Source organism: Prunus dulcis, chromosome 1 (assembly GCF_902201215.1).
Source record: "Prunus dulcis chromosome 1, ALMONDv2, whole genome shotgun sequence".
NCBI lineage: Eukaryota > Viridiplantae > Streptophyta > Magnoliopsida > Rosales > Rosaceae > Prunus > Prunus dulcis.
In genome coordinates, this window is record NC_047650.1 from 42,371,779 (window position 1) to 42,387,602 (window position 15,824).

A 15,824-nucleotide genomic window follows, 5' to 3' on the forward strand; every position below is an offset into this window, starting at 1 on the left:
ATTGAAACTCTCTACACCAGAGACTACCTCTGCAAACCTACCGCTTAGGGACCTCCAAAGACTTCTACAGAAAGCCGAAGCTCGAGGTTTTCAGGCATGATTGGAAGATCGACTATATGTACTGGCAATGGAAGAATTGCCCAACTGCATGACAAGAAGATTATGGCAATAGGGAAGGGCAAAAAAGTATCATCCTCAAAGCCGTTGCTGGATTCGATACATGGGTTTGACATGCCTTCTTCGGAGTTGTCGGATCTCAAAATGACTTGAACATGCTAGGTCAATCCCCGATTTCCAACGATGTCTTGAGAGGTGAAGCCCCAAATATCACATATGAAATCAACAATAACATCTACTGGAATGGGTATTATCTAGCAGACGGCATCTACCTGAGGTGGACCACATTTGTGAAATCAATTCCGGATCCCTGATCTGAGAAGCAAAAATTATTTGCTGCCTATCAAGAAAGTTACAGAAAAGATGTCCAAAGGTGTTTTGACATCCTCCAAGCTGGTGGGCTATTATTAAGGGTGTTGCGCTTATGTTTGATGAGGAGGTGAGCATTATAATGAGCTGAGGAGCATTATGATGACTTGCATAATCCTCCATAACATGATTGTGGAGGATGAGTATGATTATGATGCTCCAAACGTGTTTGAACCTGATCCCATGAACACAGCCTTGACAAGAATTTATGAAAGGCCCATGGGCCCAAATGGACAACCATTGAAGCATTGGTCAAGGACGGTCGTTTCATGAACTGTATGATTGATCGATATACGAAGATGTAATCATTTAATATTCATGAACGACGTCAAGTTGACTTGATGGAGCAATTATGGGCGGTGAGAGGCAATAACAGTGAGTGAAGTGAAGTGGAGATGCTTTGTTTTTAATTTTGCTTTGTGTTGATGTTTTGTTTTTTATTATGCTTTGGTTGTGGTTTTTTTTTAATTATGTTTTGTTTGATGTATGAAATTTGTTGAATAAAGAGGTATTTTATTGAATGATTTCTTTATTCACTCAAACAAAAACAATACAACTAATTAAGAATTACTACTAATGAAATAAAAGACAAGATAAAAGACAAGAATTACAACTACTTTAATACAAAACAAGCAATACAATTAAATAAAAGGCAAGCAAACTAACTTAATGGTTTTGATCATTTAACCAATTAGTGTTGCTAGGTCCATCGTCACGGAAAAGTCTTCTTCTCATAGCATTCGTTCGTTCTATCTTTCAAAATTGTTTTGTTTCGGGGGACATATGCTTTGTATCCATGACCATGGTTTCCCGATCCTTCTTCTCAATGTCTTGTTTGCGTATATACTCCCTTTCTCTTGCATATTCTTCATTCATTGCCTTCTTGTCCACATCTTTTTCCCTGTCTAATTCAATTCTCATGGTGCCGTTCCCTGGAATTTGCTCCAAAAATTTTGCAGTATCATTGATGGAAGTACTCCCTCTCTTCGCCTTTGCCGCCTTTCGACTAATACGCCTTGACTCTTTTTGGATTAATGAGTCTTGACTCATCAGGGAATCCAAAGGCTAATCCGATGCCGTTGAATCATGGAGTGGTGTCTTGTTCAACACAACGGTCGGACCCGTGGGAATAATTCTAAATCTCGCACAATTTTTCACCACCTCACAACATTGGTCATGGTTGAAAGATTTTTTGCCTTGCCCAATGGCATCGAACCACATTTGTGCTTGCATAATCTATAAGGAAAAAAAAGAGAGGAAATATATTGGAAATGCAAGAAACATTATAAATAATAAAAAAAAGGAAATGCAAGAAACATTAACAAACTATTGGAAATGCAAGAAACATTAACAAAATATTGAAAATGCAAGAAACATTAAAAAAAAAATTAGGACATTAAAATTAATAAAACGGAAATTGAAAATAATTTACCTCATTTTCCCTTTTTTGATGGTTGTTCCTAGCTTTTGCCAACGCATCTCTCCATTTCTCCAACTATTTATTCAAAAAAATTCACCTACTAAACAAGGTCATTTTACGTACGAGCTGAACTCGATCTTTCACAAAATTCGGCATGAAATTTTCTCCACATATGAGAGAATTTCATCTCATTGCCCGTGACCGGACAATGATCAAATTGGACCCAACACTCACACAACAGAACATTTTCCATAGTGCTCCATGATGGAAGATGCTATAAGATGATGAATAAAAATGAAATTTGAAAGTGAATAAAATGTTGTGTAGAAAGTGAATAATAGTATGAGGAGAAGCAAATGTATGAGGATTTGGTGTTGAAAGTGAAGAATATTGGTAGGTATTTATAGGAAAAAGATTCCATAATTTTTTTGGTAATTTTTAAATATTTTTTTGATTTAAATATTTTTTACCTTTCAAGCTCCAAAGGTAAAAAAATTTAAACCCATGCGCTGACATCAAGCTGGCATCAGCCACGACGTTAGTTCTTCTTCGGGCTGGAGGCCAGCTCAGTTTCGTGGGACCCACAAGCTGCCCGGGCAGCTTTGTCCTGCTGGAAGCGTGTTTTGGGGCTGATCGATGGAACTGCTCTAATGGTAAAACTGTATTGTAACAAATTTAAAAGAATGAGGTATGTTATTGTAAAAATTGATAAGATATAAATTAATATGTCTTAAGGTGCAATCACGGGTTACTAAACTGTAATTAACTCAAAAATAAAACTAAATAATAAAAGCTCAGCTTTCTCTTGCTATATCGTATCAGCCAGCCATACAAACAAACGGCCGCGACACAAAAAGCCATTTCTGTTCGCTCTCTCCGGTTCTCATCTTCTTTCTTTCAACCCAAAAGTCTTATTGGTGTGTGGAGTTATATTGACTATTTTTCAGCTAAAGTATCCCCCTCCCGCAGGCAGCTCACATTTGGGTCTTATTTGCTCAAGTTCTTCGATTTCCTCTTAGTTCTTTAAATTCTGTTGTTTTATCAAGTTCATAGAGAAAAAGTTTGTGTTTGTATTTTTAGGTTTGTTTCTCCTTTTAATTTATTTTTTTTTTCACTCTATTTCTTTCTAATTTCGCGATTTAGAAATAAAGGGGTTTATGGATTTAAGGAACCCATGGGAACCCAAATGTGCAAATGGGCAACTCCATCCTCAATCCAAAAGCTAGGAAAATTCTCCACTGCTGATGCAGAGCAGGTACCGCCATTGTTATCCTTTATGCGACTTATACTGGCTTGAGATAGTTGTTTGATGATTCCCAGTTTGTTATATATTTGTTAGTTTATGATTAGGCTTCATATGGATCTTTTTTTGGCTTTCTTCTTGTTTATGAGGTAAGAATTACAGAGTTGGTTAGAGTTCAGTGTTGAATATTCCTACGTAGTTTTGGAATTTTGGTCTTGTAAGTGTTATTTTGTTATCTTGTGTGGCTTGCAACATGAATTTACAATTTTGGTAAATTAGTGCATACTTTTCCTCTTTGCTTTGTTTTTAATTGATCTTGTAGTATTTTGAATTTTGAAATGAGGCATGTGCTTGCACATTGACTATTTTCAACAGAATTTTTGATAGAGTTATATGTAGGTGCCACATTGCAACAAATTTTTAGTTGAGATGGAAATTGCTTCAATATTATTTGAACAATTTTTTTTTTATCAGGTAGCAGATTGAAACAGTTCAAGCTGCATTGGTATAATTTTCCCAAAATAATAATTTGAACTGCGCTTTGAAGATCTGCGACTCATAAGTCCAACCATGAATATATGCAAGAACCTTATGCCCACCATGAGGCAATTGGATGGTTTCACAAAGTATTGTCGAGGTAAATCCTTCTATTCACTCGGTTTTGATATTCGATAATAATATTAATACATGGTATTAAAAAACGTTAAATATGATGCCTGTTAAGGAAAAATTGCAAATTTGAATGAACCATTGATTGAATTTGTGCTGTGTCATCTGGATTAAAATCTGAATTGCCTGCAAATCTTTGCGGGTTCAAAACCTTGTTCATAGTTCATATGTATTTGTTTGTTTAATTTGTTTATCTTGTTTGGATTAGCACCATTCAAGTGTCACTTGGACTTAATCTATGCAACCCTAAATTATGTTAGTCAGATGTGAGGGTGAAGGGACTTGATATTCTACCCTAAATTTTGTTAGTCTCCCATTGAATACATATAAATTGTGAGCTATAGTCATAAAATACATGCGGAGGTTTGGTGATAGTTGTGTAAATTGAGAGTTCTATAGCTTTTTCGATGGTGAAGAGATCATGTATAATAGCAACAAAAGCAGTCCATGGGGCAAAATGTAGGAATTTTTATCACTACTTTTCCAAGTATAGAGGACGTTACTAACCTAAGCTAGGTTCCTTATACTTGTTTTCATGTTCAATGCAGCATCATATTTTGCCTTCATACATTCGTCCCCAAACTTCTCAGTAGAAGTTCATGCTCCAGATCAGGAAGTAGTGATTGCTTTAGGAAGCAATGTGGGTGACAGACTGCATAATTTCAATGAAGCTTTGCAGTTAATGAGAAAATCAGGCATACACATCACAAGACATGGTTGTTTATATGAGACAGCACCAGCCTATGTGACTGATCAGCCTAATTTTCTCAACTCTGCTGTTAGAGCTGTTACACAACTTGGGCCTCATGAGTTATTAGGAGCACTGAAGAAAATTGAAAAAGAAATGGGTCGTACTGACGGTATAAGGTATGGTCCCAGGCCAATTGACTTGGATATATTGTTCTATGGAAAGTTAAGAGTCAGTTCTGAGATTCTTACAGTCCCCCATGAAAGAATTTGGGAAAGACCGTTTGTAATAGCCCCACTAATGGATTTACTGGGGTCAACTATTGACAGTGATACAGTTGCTTGTTGGCATTCTTTCTCAATGCATTCTGGTGGGCTTTTTGATGCCTGGGAGAAATTGGGTGGTGAAACACTCACTGGAAAGGAAGGCCTGAAGAGGGTTTTGCCCATTGGAAAAGGCTTGTGGGACTGGTCAACTAAAACTTCAGTCATGGGTATCCTTAATCTGACCCCAGATAGTTTTAGCGATGGAGGAAAGTTTCAGTCTGTGGAGGCAGCAATTTCTCAAGTTCGCTCAATGATTTCAGAAGGGGCAGATATGATTGATATTGGTGCACAGTCTACAAGGCCAATGGCTTCTAGGATTTCAGTTCAACAAGAATTGGATAGACTAATCCCTGTTTTAGAGGCAGTTGTTGGGATGCCTGAAGCAGAGGGAAAGATTATATCTGTGGATACATTTTATTCAGAAGTTGCTGCAGAAGCAGTAAGCAAAGGGGCACATATTGTGAATGATGTATCTGCTGGGCTGTTGGACTCAAACATGTTTAGGGTTGTTGCAGGCCTTAAGGTTCCCTACATAGCAATGCACATGAGGGGGGATCCATCTACAATGCAGAATAGTGAGAACCTGAAATATGATAATGTTTGTAAGCAGGTTGCCTCTGAGTTATACTCGAGGGTGAGAGAAGCAGAATTAATAGGCATCCCAGCTTGGAGGATGATAATTGACCCTGGAATTGGATTTTCAAAGAACTGTGATCACAATTTGGACGTCTTGATGGGATTACCAAATATTCAAGCAGAGATTGGGAGCGAAAGTTTGGCCATGTCTCATGCACCTATACTGATTGGACCTTCCAGAAAGAAATTTTTAGGTGAAATTTGTAGTCGCACCGCTGGAACTGAGAGAGATCCTGCTACTGTTGCTTCTGTCACTGCTGCAGTTCTGGGCGGAGCAAATATTGTAAGAGTACATAATGTAAGAGATAATGTAGATGCTGTGAAGGTATGCGATGCAATGCTGAGACAGAGGAAATCTGTTTCTCCAAGTTAAATTTTTTATTTATCATAATTTAGTTCTTCAACAAAACATGCTCGTGGTATTCTTTTCTACGGTTTTTTGTATCAAGATTACAGTTGATATACCAGGAGACTGCGACATGGAAATAGAACCATAAGCCATGCTACAAGGTCTTCAATATTTAACAAATATTTTTTATGCAATATCATTTTCTTGATCAACTCCTCCCAGAATTTGTGTACCTTACGTACATTTTTCTTTCTCATAAAAGCTGTAGAAATTAAACTTTTGGTGTGGGATTTGTATTTCCTTTTGCTGAAAAGGAAATTAAAAAGAAGTATTCAATTTCTCCTTGCCCTGCATCATTCTTGTTTCTGAGCTCCATTGCCAATTCTGTTACAGTAGCTGGCACTTCCCATGGCTTCTTCTTCTGCATTGCCTCGCTATCCCTGTGCTTGCAGCTTCGAACTAGCTCAATATTTATTCTTTTCTCTGCCTTGAATGAAATAAGGACTATAATTTTCACTAGTACAAAACAAGCTTACAAATGCAATTGTGTATTGGTTCATGTATGAATTTGGTTACACCCTTAATAAGGTAGGGACTAACATGTCTTAGGAATGTTGTCTTAAGTAGTGGTTGAGAACTTATGATGTGTAATTTGGTTATATACGACTATTTTGTCTATCTCTTTTATCACGCAACTAATAAAAACAAAGATAAGCACATGATTGTATACAACCGATTATTGGAGCTTTTGTTTGTGGTAAGTAGGAGGTAGTAGTGGGGTGGTACTGTGTGGGTTTGAATGTGGCATGGATGAGAAAAAGAATTAAACCTCTAACCTCTCTATCGCAAACGTTCCTATCCAAAAATGGTAGCCTCCAGTAGTAACATATGCATATCTTTTCAGAGCTCCGGCCCAAAGCCAAAAGAACATTTACATAGGCATATCTTTTCAGAGCATTAATATGCTTCTTGGAATCCTATGTGAAACCACAAACCTACTACTCTGAGCCAATCAAAATCGACCACCTGTCTAACACATCATCAATATGTTTCTTTGGACATGAAAAGCCCACCATCCCATCATCATTGCTTCCAGAGAAAAGTTAAAAAAAGGGTTACCAAAAAGACACAAATACATGCACTACAAATAACTTAATGATATTTCTATGCTTTTCCAATTTCATGTCAATGGTTGACTTGCACAAAGGATATAAATCACAAGAAAATTAATACAATAGGTGTGTGTCCAAACAAAAATAATACGCAACCGATTTGTATCTCAAGTGGTTGAAAGTATTTATCTATATACCGAGCTCTCTAGTTCGATTCCCCTACCCTTCCCTTACCCTTAATATTGCTTTGTATAAAATTAAAAAAACTACTTTAAGCAAGAAAAGACTTAAAGATTATACCATAGGGCCTCTCCAAACAAGTGAGGCATCCTTGGCCACAAGAAGTCCCATCGACATACACTTGACTCCATAGCTCTCATTTGGAACCATTTTTTTTTAATCTGGTAGAAGAAGATCATTATGTTAATATATTCTCTAGTAGAACACGTAATATATATTGTTTACCAAAATATATTTCGAATAAGTGAAAAAAAAAAAAAAGAAATTTGTCAAAACCAACAGAACAAACCAAAAACTTGTGTACATGGTAAGCTAACTAAACCTTAATTACTTTAAATTAAGCCTTAATTTATAAAAGCAAAAAATTAACACACTGATAATAAGAAAAATCAATGAGCTTGGCAGAACAATGTATACGATGAGGAGCTCGAGTCTGGTCAACCTGCCAAGAGCTGTGAATCAGGAATATGATTCAACAGTTCATTATGATTACTAATTTTCCAACCACAAAAAATGTATATGTAGAGGAAGACTTGCTGAATGGTTATGATTTATTCAAAACTCACCTGTGCCATGCAAAATATGGGAGGAGAAATCCATGAGAAGAGTAAAAAATAAAAACACCAAGAGCAACACAAGTCAAGGGTTTTTGAACATGAATCTTACCAAGGTTTTCCAGTGTTCTATGTGAGTTTCTCAGAGAGAAATTTACAGAGCCAGTTTGACATGCTGACCACCTCCAGAGCTTGTAAAATAAAAGAAAGAAACTTCTTCTATATGTACTTGTGAATATGGAGGTGGACAGAATGCCAAATTGCCTCTGCAACAAGGCCCCTGAGAAACCCTAGAGAGAGAGAGAGAGAGAGAGAGAGAGAGAGAGAGAGAGAGAGAGAGAGAGTTTGAAGAAGAAATAGGTATCAGAGGGTGATCAGTTGTGGAATTTACATAATGACTCTTTTTGTATATATATATTTTGGTCAGGACTTTTTTTGAAATGCGATTGGCTTTTTCTAGAAAGGGGGTGCATGAGCGTGCATGGTGTTGTATGACCTGTGTGGACACATACACAATGTAGTGTAGGCGTTTCTTTTCTTTTCTTCTTCCTTGGATCTATTTTTCAATTGGAATTGAATGCAACAAGTGCTTGCTTTATGATCTCTCTGATGTTTATGGTTGTACCTTTATGACAAGACTACCCTTTCATTTTACTGTACAGGCTATGTTGTGGTGCAACCATGCAAAGCTTAAAAATGTGTTTTCTGTTTAATCTTACACTGTGAAAAAGTAGTATCTGTATCTGTATGACTTTATTTTTACTATGGAGGTCTCATGCGCTTGCTTCTCGTATGCTTTTTTTGACTTTTGCAGTAAAAAAAGGATGCAAAATGGGCTGTCCTTGTCTCCCACTTTGGTTCTAGTTACTTTGGTCAACCAACTCATGGGTTCAAACTTGTGTTTATTAAGAATCATGTTTATACAACTTTATAATTAGGTACTGGTAAAGTAGAGTTTGGTAGGAAATTTGGGATTGAGAGATGGCTGAAAACAGGGTCAAATAGTTTCATCAAGATCACTAATAATACTTCTTTAAGGGCATGCATGTTTGTGGGACCAAGACAAGTTCAAATGTTCCATTTCGTTTTGGACCGTACTCATTAATTGAAAGTTAAACAAATTTCCCATATTCTGAGGTTTGATCATTAACGGATCATCATCAAAAGTTAGGGAAATACTAGCTGTCACTAGTTGAAGGGGAAAAAGTTACATGATAATATTGAATACCGTAATTTTTAGTGACCTTAGGTAACGTTAGAGTTCCTGGCAAACGAGTCATTTTTAGTGACCTTAGGTAACGTTAGAGTTCCTGGCAAACGAGTCATGTTTGTCGTGTACGTGTCAATGTAATTTAAAAGAAAAGTTCATTTACAAGCATGTAATAACCCGTGCTTTTCCTTGTTCCAACTATATTTATGAATACGGATAAGGCAACGGGCCTTGTATCCCAGGAACTGATTTGGGTAACTAAGAAATATCCATCAAATCACATGTTCTCAGATCCAGCTTCTTTCTTGTGAGTTATATACCTAACCTCGAAGATTATATTCATCTCTATTGAAAAGATTACAATCATAAACAACACCCAAATCTACGACACCAACAAGAAATCCAATACCAGCCACAGAATTTTAAAAAGTACCAAGTACCGCCTAATGAAATTGAAACTAAAACCAAAAGGAATAAGTCTGGAGATAGAAGGTTTCTAAAACTGGACCTAATCTGAATTGATCATTATTGGTAAATGCATTTTCAATGACCTTATATATTTTTTTTCTTTTCCCTCTTCCACATACGGTCTTACAACAAATTTTACAGCTTGCTATACAATTGCAAGAGAATGTGGTTCCACCCTTTTATAATCAAGGGCTGTATATGCTATAGGAAAGCTAGTTTGTCTGACTTGTATGTGAAAATGACATAACAGGATTCTCAGTAATTGACAGTAACCAAGAACCTTATGCATCTTCAAGGTCAAAGAGAGACTCTAATGACAGCCTACTGATCTATGCCACTACCAACCAAGTAAGTGTCGTCTTCAACTATTTCACCAACCGGGTTGTCCTTAGCCCATACAGCTGCATCTTGATATCCAAGCTCAAAGAGCCGATCAAGAACATCATCTTCTCCTGGCTCAAGTGCCCAATTGAAAAGCTAAAATAGAAGGAAACAAATAGTTCGTCATCTTATCCTCAAGGGAAAGGTTATCTTTCAAATGCGGAGGTACCAATTTACCTGTCGAGGGGTGGCCCTATCATCAGGATTACAGTCTGGACTGATCCCAATTCCTTGCAATCCTAATCGACTGGCAGGGAAAGCACAAACACGTACCTGCAAAGCAACAATATTAGGGGTATACAAAAGTATCTCATCTGAGAATTTATAATATTTAAGGAAGGCAGAACCATACCACAAAAGTAACAATAGGAGGCTGCCATATATTGATAACAAAGTAAATGAGGCTAGATCATCATGGTTTTTTTTTTTTTTTTTGGGTTGGGGAGGGGAAGTGGAAACAAAAGATATTCTTACTTCTACATTAGTAGAGTCGATTCAAGAATCAAAAATGGCAAAGAAACGGGAATTGGAGGGCATAATAGACAACATGACCTCATAAATGTGGGAGAGGTTTCACAGGAATATGTAGGAAAAGTTTGAAGCCCCAATAAAATGCATGTTTACTTCACATAGTCATGAGAGTAACTAGGACCCGGATTAGCAGAAACCTCAAACAAGTTGCAACATATTTGGTGAAAAACCATTGGTAGGAAAAATACTAAAATAACTTAGGTTTTGAATTACATTCCTGTTATCTAGCTAATAAGACATAGGAAAGAGAAACAGTTAATACCGTCTGTGCTGCAGATGTTGGTGGCATAAATAATGTCAAGCCCCCATCAATGCAAAGCCGATTCCGGAACATCGTTGCTGGTCTTGGTGCAAGATATCTGTACTGCAGTCTACTTTTAGTTCATACATTAATCAACACAGAAGCAACTGCAAGACAAAATGGTATGTACAATAATCACCCTGGAATAAAGGAAGAAGTAAAAACTGCATCAATGAGATCCTCCTTAGAGTCAAACTGATCCACCAATAAACCCCTCGGTCTCCATAGAAGCTGTGTTACTGCAACTGTGGGGGAAAAAAAGGGAAATCATAAAGAAGTTGCATGCAGAATTCAAATGAAAACCCAGTTGATAATACAAAGGACATGCATAAAATTCCTGTTTTTCTTTTTTATTAAAAAATATTAATTTCAAGAGCTAAAATATCCAGAAATCTATAAGCTTGGGATAATTTTTTTTTTTTTTGGGCAGACACAAAAGAATCTCTTTCAGAAGATACAGAAATAACCAAGTGGTGAAATGGATCATCGCTATATGTTACAAAAGAAAGGTATTCCATGAGATTCAAAAAAATATAAACATGAATGAATCGAGAGCATAAAATAATTATTGACACGCATCTTATTACAACTACTGCAAATGGCAGCAAACCAACTAATATTATCATGCTAACTAAGCTGGAGATCCTGGGTTTAAATTCCTAAGACTGCAACCTTCCAACATAAGCTGAGGATAGAGGCTCACATGTGAGGAGTTAGATATATTCATTGTGAGAGAATACTGAACTCAAACTTTGGGGGGTTTCTATACTCCAGATACCTTTTTCAAACTCCTTACATCTGTCAGTCATTACACAAACTTTGGGGCAAAGTGTTCATGTTAGGCGGTAAAGTAAGATTTTACAGTTTTGGGAAGAGAAGGGTGGGTGGTGGGAGTGCAAGAAAATATCTTCATTCATTGCTGTTTTTTTGGATCACTTTATGTTCTTGTTTGGATTTAGCAGGTGAAGAGAGATGGCAGCCACTTGTATTTGTGGTAACTCAATAGGACAGGACATCCACGGTTCGAACACCTCAAAAGTGGTAGTTCAAATTCCAACAATTAAAAAAAAAAAAAAAAAACATACCTACTTTTTCCACAAGCAAAAGATCACAGGACTGATGCTACCCAAACATCACAGGAACCGATCCTACCCAATCATAAGCAGCACCAAATAGTCACACATTTGAAAGATCCCCATTGATACACATCTAAATACATGTACTTACAAATTGTCTATTCATCTACACAAACAATATTTATTGCATATGGACTTTAAAAATTAAACCAAACTCTAAAGAAGAAAAATAAATAAATAATGCATACATTTCTCAATTAGAAAACATTCTTTTTGAGTAGGGAACAAAAAAACCACTTACCTCGAACCCTCCCATTAGACCTAATATGAGCATCATCAGGCAAAAACTTTTGAAGAACATCTCGGAGAACAGCCTGTACAAATAAAAATTGGATAATCTAAATGCATGACAGGGAAATTAAAGAAGATGATAGACAGAAAGAAATAGAAGAATGTTGAAATAAAACATACAATATAAGGGTAGAAAATAATTGTATTGCATTACTAGTGACTAGAGTTCATAGGTGTTCATATAGAACTCCAAGACACAAATTCTGCAGTACAAATTATCCTATGTTTTAAGGAATTGAGTAAATCAATCAACAATAAGACAAATAAGGAAGTCAACTCCTCAATCAGAGTCAGTCTGAGACTGTAAACATAAATATTTCAACAAAGAAAAATGGAGAAAATGAGAGAAAGGAGATGGAAGAAATAGAAAGAGAGAGAAGGATAAATAGAACAAGAGGGAAAGATCTATATTCCAAAATAAGATCCGGTTACCAGACATATATGTACATAGGCAATATAACAATAATGTTCTACCAGAATAATGAAAAAAATAAAATAATAACCCAAAACCGTTTATAAGTCAACATTGATTCAAATTTCAATTTCCCCCTTTCCCCCTTTATTTATTCCAAGATTTCTTAAATTAATTTCACATGGTTAAGGTTAATATACAAATGAATGGCATCAATGTAAAACTAAAACTCCAGCCAGTATACACTTTAACTATGTTGATGATTAAGGGTTTTTCTTCAAATCTTAAACTCATGACGTGGTTATGAAACTATTAGTCTGGCATGATTCGTTAATTATTTAAGTCTTGGTGTATATATGTGCTAAGGGGCCCATCCATAGTAACTTAGTAAGACACAACATATGTAAGTGCAATGGCTCATCCTTCAAATGGCAATGAAAGTATGAACTGGATGCTTAATCTCAATATGAATTCAGAAAAATGAAATCAATGAACTTCATCATCAAGATTATCAGGATGAGCTCCTGACATATGGCTGCAATTAGGGATAATCTTTTCTTTAAGTTCACTGATACCCACAAAAATAAATAAATTAAATTTACTTGATCGAGAAGCATCACAAGTCTGCAACTGAAGAAAATGCACGACTACTGAGTTGAGATACAAGAGTAAAGAAATACCCCAAGTCGAAATGCAGTCCCTCTGTTCCGGCAATCTTCAGCCAGTATTTTGGTAGCTTGTAAGGCCTCTTCCATGCTGGCTCCAGAGGCAATCACAGCACAGACAATGGCACCTGCAGAGGAACCGGCTAATGGTGTGGTTTCCTGCACAAATCACACACATTCTACTTCTGAATACAGACCTAGAACCAAAGATAATGACTGTTCACCTTCATAAGGGAATAACAGGCAACTTAAAGGCAAGCAAAAGACAAACGGAATATTTGCAAAATAAAAACAACCATAAAAGAAGCAAACTTTTACGATTCATTACCACAATTAGTGCATATGCAACCAAAGGAACCACTCCAAACCCAATAAAACTTACCTCAATCCAAGAATATTACAAAAGAATCAAAGTTACCTTTAAATTTAGCAAGCACAAACAAGGGTCCTTTATTTGTAGTAAATCAAATATGCTTCTTCGACCCCTCATTGAACAAGTAACAAATGTATCCTTCTCGCATCAATGAACATTGGCAACTGTATATGTGTCATGTAAATATCTATATCTTCCTACCAAATTCTCAATAAAACTCAGACACCCTAATTCCAATTAGATACCAAATTCAGTCTTGGGCAATAAAGCACACAGCTTGAGAACACCAACCATAACCCAAAATTTGAACTGTAAGTATCAATTTAGAGTCTTAAAAATGTTCATTCAAAACTACGTGCATGCAATACATAAACATACACATCAATACATATACAAATTGAAATCTTCCTTTTATTAAAGTGAGTAACATACAAATAGGTATAACTGAAAAGGGAACATTAAATTGGAAAGAAAAACAATTGAGAAACAGCTGACCTTGATATAACCATTTTGAATAAGGAACTGAGCAGCGCCTAGATGATAAGGGAAAAGAAGCCCCGCAGCAGAAAAACTAAAGCCGGGACTAGTAACCACACGCCGTTCTTTCTCAGCCTCCACATCCTTAACGCGCTGCTCCCAAACAACATCTGGCTCAATCTCATCCTCCATCACCTTGCCAATTCTCTCGTCCAAGTAATTCTTCCCAGAGCTCTCAAACATGGCGACCGACGAGGCCGCCTTGCCGTCTGGGCCTCCATTGGGCCGCTTGATAATCCTAGACGCCAAACCCAAGAAGAGCTCGCCCGTGGCCACAGCGAAGGACTTCTTAGGAGAAGGAGGTTCTGGAGATTGAGGAGGCGGGGCCGAGGAGGGGGAGGAAGTTTGGTTGGTCTCGGAGTTGGGGGTTGAGTGAGGGACGGAGGAGGTGCTTAAGGTTTGGGTGCGCAGAGGAATGGTGTACCTGTGGATGAGATTAGGGTTAGGGAAGGGGTGGAGTTGGGGTTGGAAGAGAGCCGAGAAAGAAGCCATGACTGGAGAAGATGAAGGGGAGGCTCCTCTTGGCTTCCTGTTGAAAAGCATCATCATTTTCACGTTTCGTTTTGTCTGGTAACAAATTTTTTTTTAAAATTTTTTCTTTCTTTTTTTAATCAATTATTGCAAAATTAAAAAAGATAAAAAGTTATTTTCACTCTGTTTCTTTGGAACCATCGTCTTGTTTGATACGTGGATTTGCCGCCAGGAAGGAGAGAGGCAGAGGAGGAGAGGAGAGGTCCTAAAACAACTCCACCAATCAATGTTTCTGTATTTTAAGCTACTCTTGTATGAGTAATGCTACACTTATCATATATTTTTATACCGTATGATGTGGCATATCTATATCATATGCCACATCAATAAAATGAATAAAGTGTATTTTAATAAATAAAATAAGAAAAACATAAATTAGTATTTTACATGATGTTGTATGTACACATCAGCTGCCACATCATGTGGTATAAAAAATGTGGTAAGACTAGTATTATTCCTCTTCTATATAATGACAAAAAGTTCAATCAAGAGCTTAAGATTTTCTGCCACCATTGAAAGAGAAATACCAAGAGCTAGTTGGGGTAAGAGTGTCTCCAGTGAGAGGAGAAGTAAACCCACCAGAGATGTAGGGGGTGTATCCAATTCATACTTATAAAGACTTTTTTTAAGTGAGTGACTTTCATAGAGATAACAAATTCTTAAATACTTTCATAGAGTTGATAAAAGTCACTAGTAAATTGGCAAGACTTTTGCTCTTACAATTAGCCTTAAAAAGTATGGAAAAGTTATTCATTTAATAAGCTTTTTAAAAGTCATTAACTTTTTGGATACCATCAAACTTTTAAATACTTTTTAAAAGTTATAACTGAATACCACCAAACTTTTAAATACTTTTTAAAAGTCACAATTGAATATCACTAGACTTTTATATACTCCTTAAAAGTCTGGAAAAGTCTAAATTGAATACCTCCAGACTTTTAAATTCTATAAAGGTCATTAAAAATTTGAATTGGATACACCCTCCATAGAGTTTTTATACCACAAGTTCCAATGGCTATCCATTTGGATATGGAAAATCTCCATTTGGGTGAAAAATGCTAAAAAAGTTGCACATATACATCTAACTTTACATATGCATTTACTTTAGTAGGCTCCAGTTGACAAAAGGAATACAAATGAGACAACTGCCACAACAGAGCAAAAGTGGAAAGGAAAAAGGCCCATGTTTTTGTTTTTATTTTTTATACAAAGCAATATTGAGAGAGCGCGGGAATCGAATTTAGGTACTCGGATGTAGGGGTGAA

The 15,824-nt window shown here is 36.5% G+C and overlaps 2 protein-coding genes across 2 annotated transcripts; one reads left to right on the top strand and one right to left on the bottom strand.

Annotated features, from left to right (window-relative positions):
- The first annotated feature begins 2,731 nt into the window (after nt 1–2,731).
- Nucleotides 2,732–6,170, top strand: LOC117627006 (folate synthesis bifunctional protein, mitochondrial-like). The gene is made up of 3 exons (XM_034358874.1): nt 2,732–3,161; nt 3,624–3,786; nt 4,367–6,170. The coding sequence occupies exons 2-3, from the start codon at nt 3,720–3,722 to the stop codon at nt 5,839–5,841; spliced, it is 1,542 nt and encodes a 513-aa protein (XP_034214765.1). The 5' UTR covers nt 2,732–3,161; nt 3,624–3,719; the 3' UTR covers nt 5,842–6,170.
- A 3,064-nt stretch (nt 6,171–9,234) lies between these two features.
- LOC117627014 (patatin-like phospholipase domain-containing protein 2) lies at nt 9,235–14,649 on the bottom strand. The gene is made up of 7 exons (XM_034358886.1): nt 13,987–14,649; nt 13,134–13,277; nt 11,992–12,064; nt 10,754–10,859; nt 10,576–10,672; nt 9,960–10,055; nt 9,235–9,878 (listed from the first exon to the last, which is right to left on the bottom strand). Exons 1-7 carry the CDS (start codon nt 14,575–14,577, stop codon nt 9,723–9,725), a joined length of 1,263 nt encoding a protein of 420 aa, XP_034214777.1. The 5' UTR covers nt 14,578–14,649; the 3' UTR covers nt 9,235–9,722.
- Nucleotides 14,650–15,824: the final 1,175 nt, after the last annotated feature.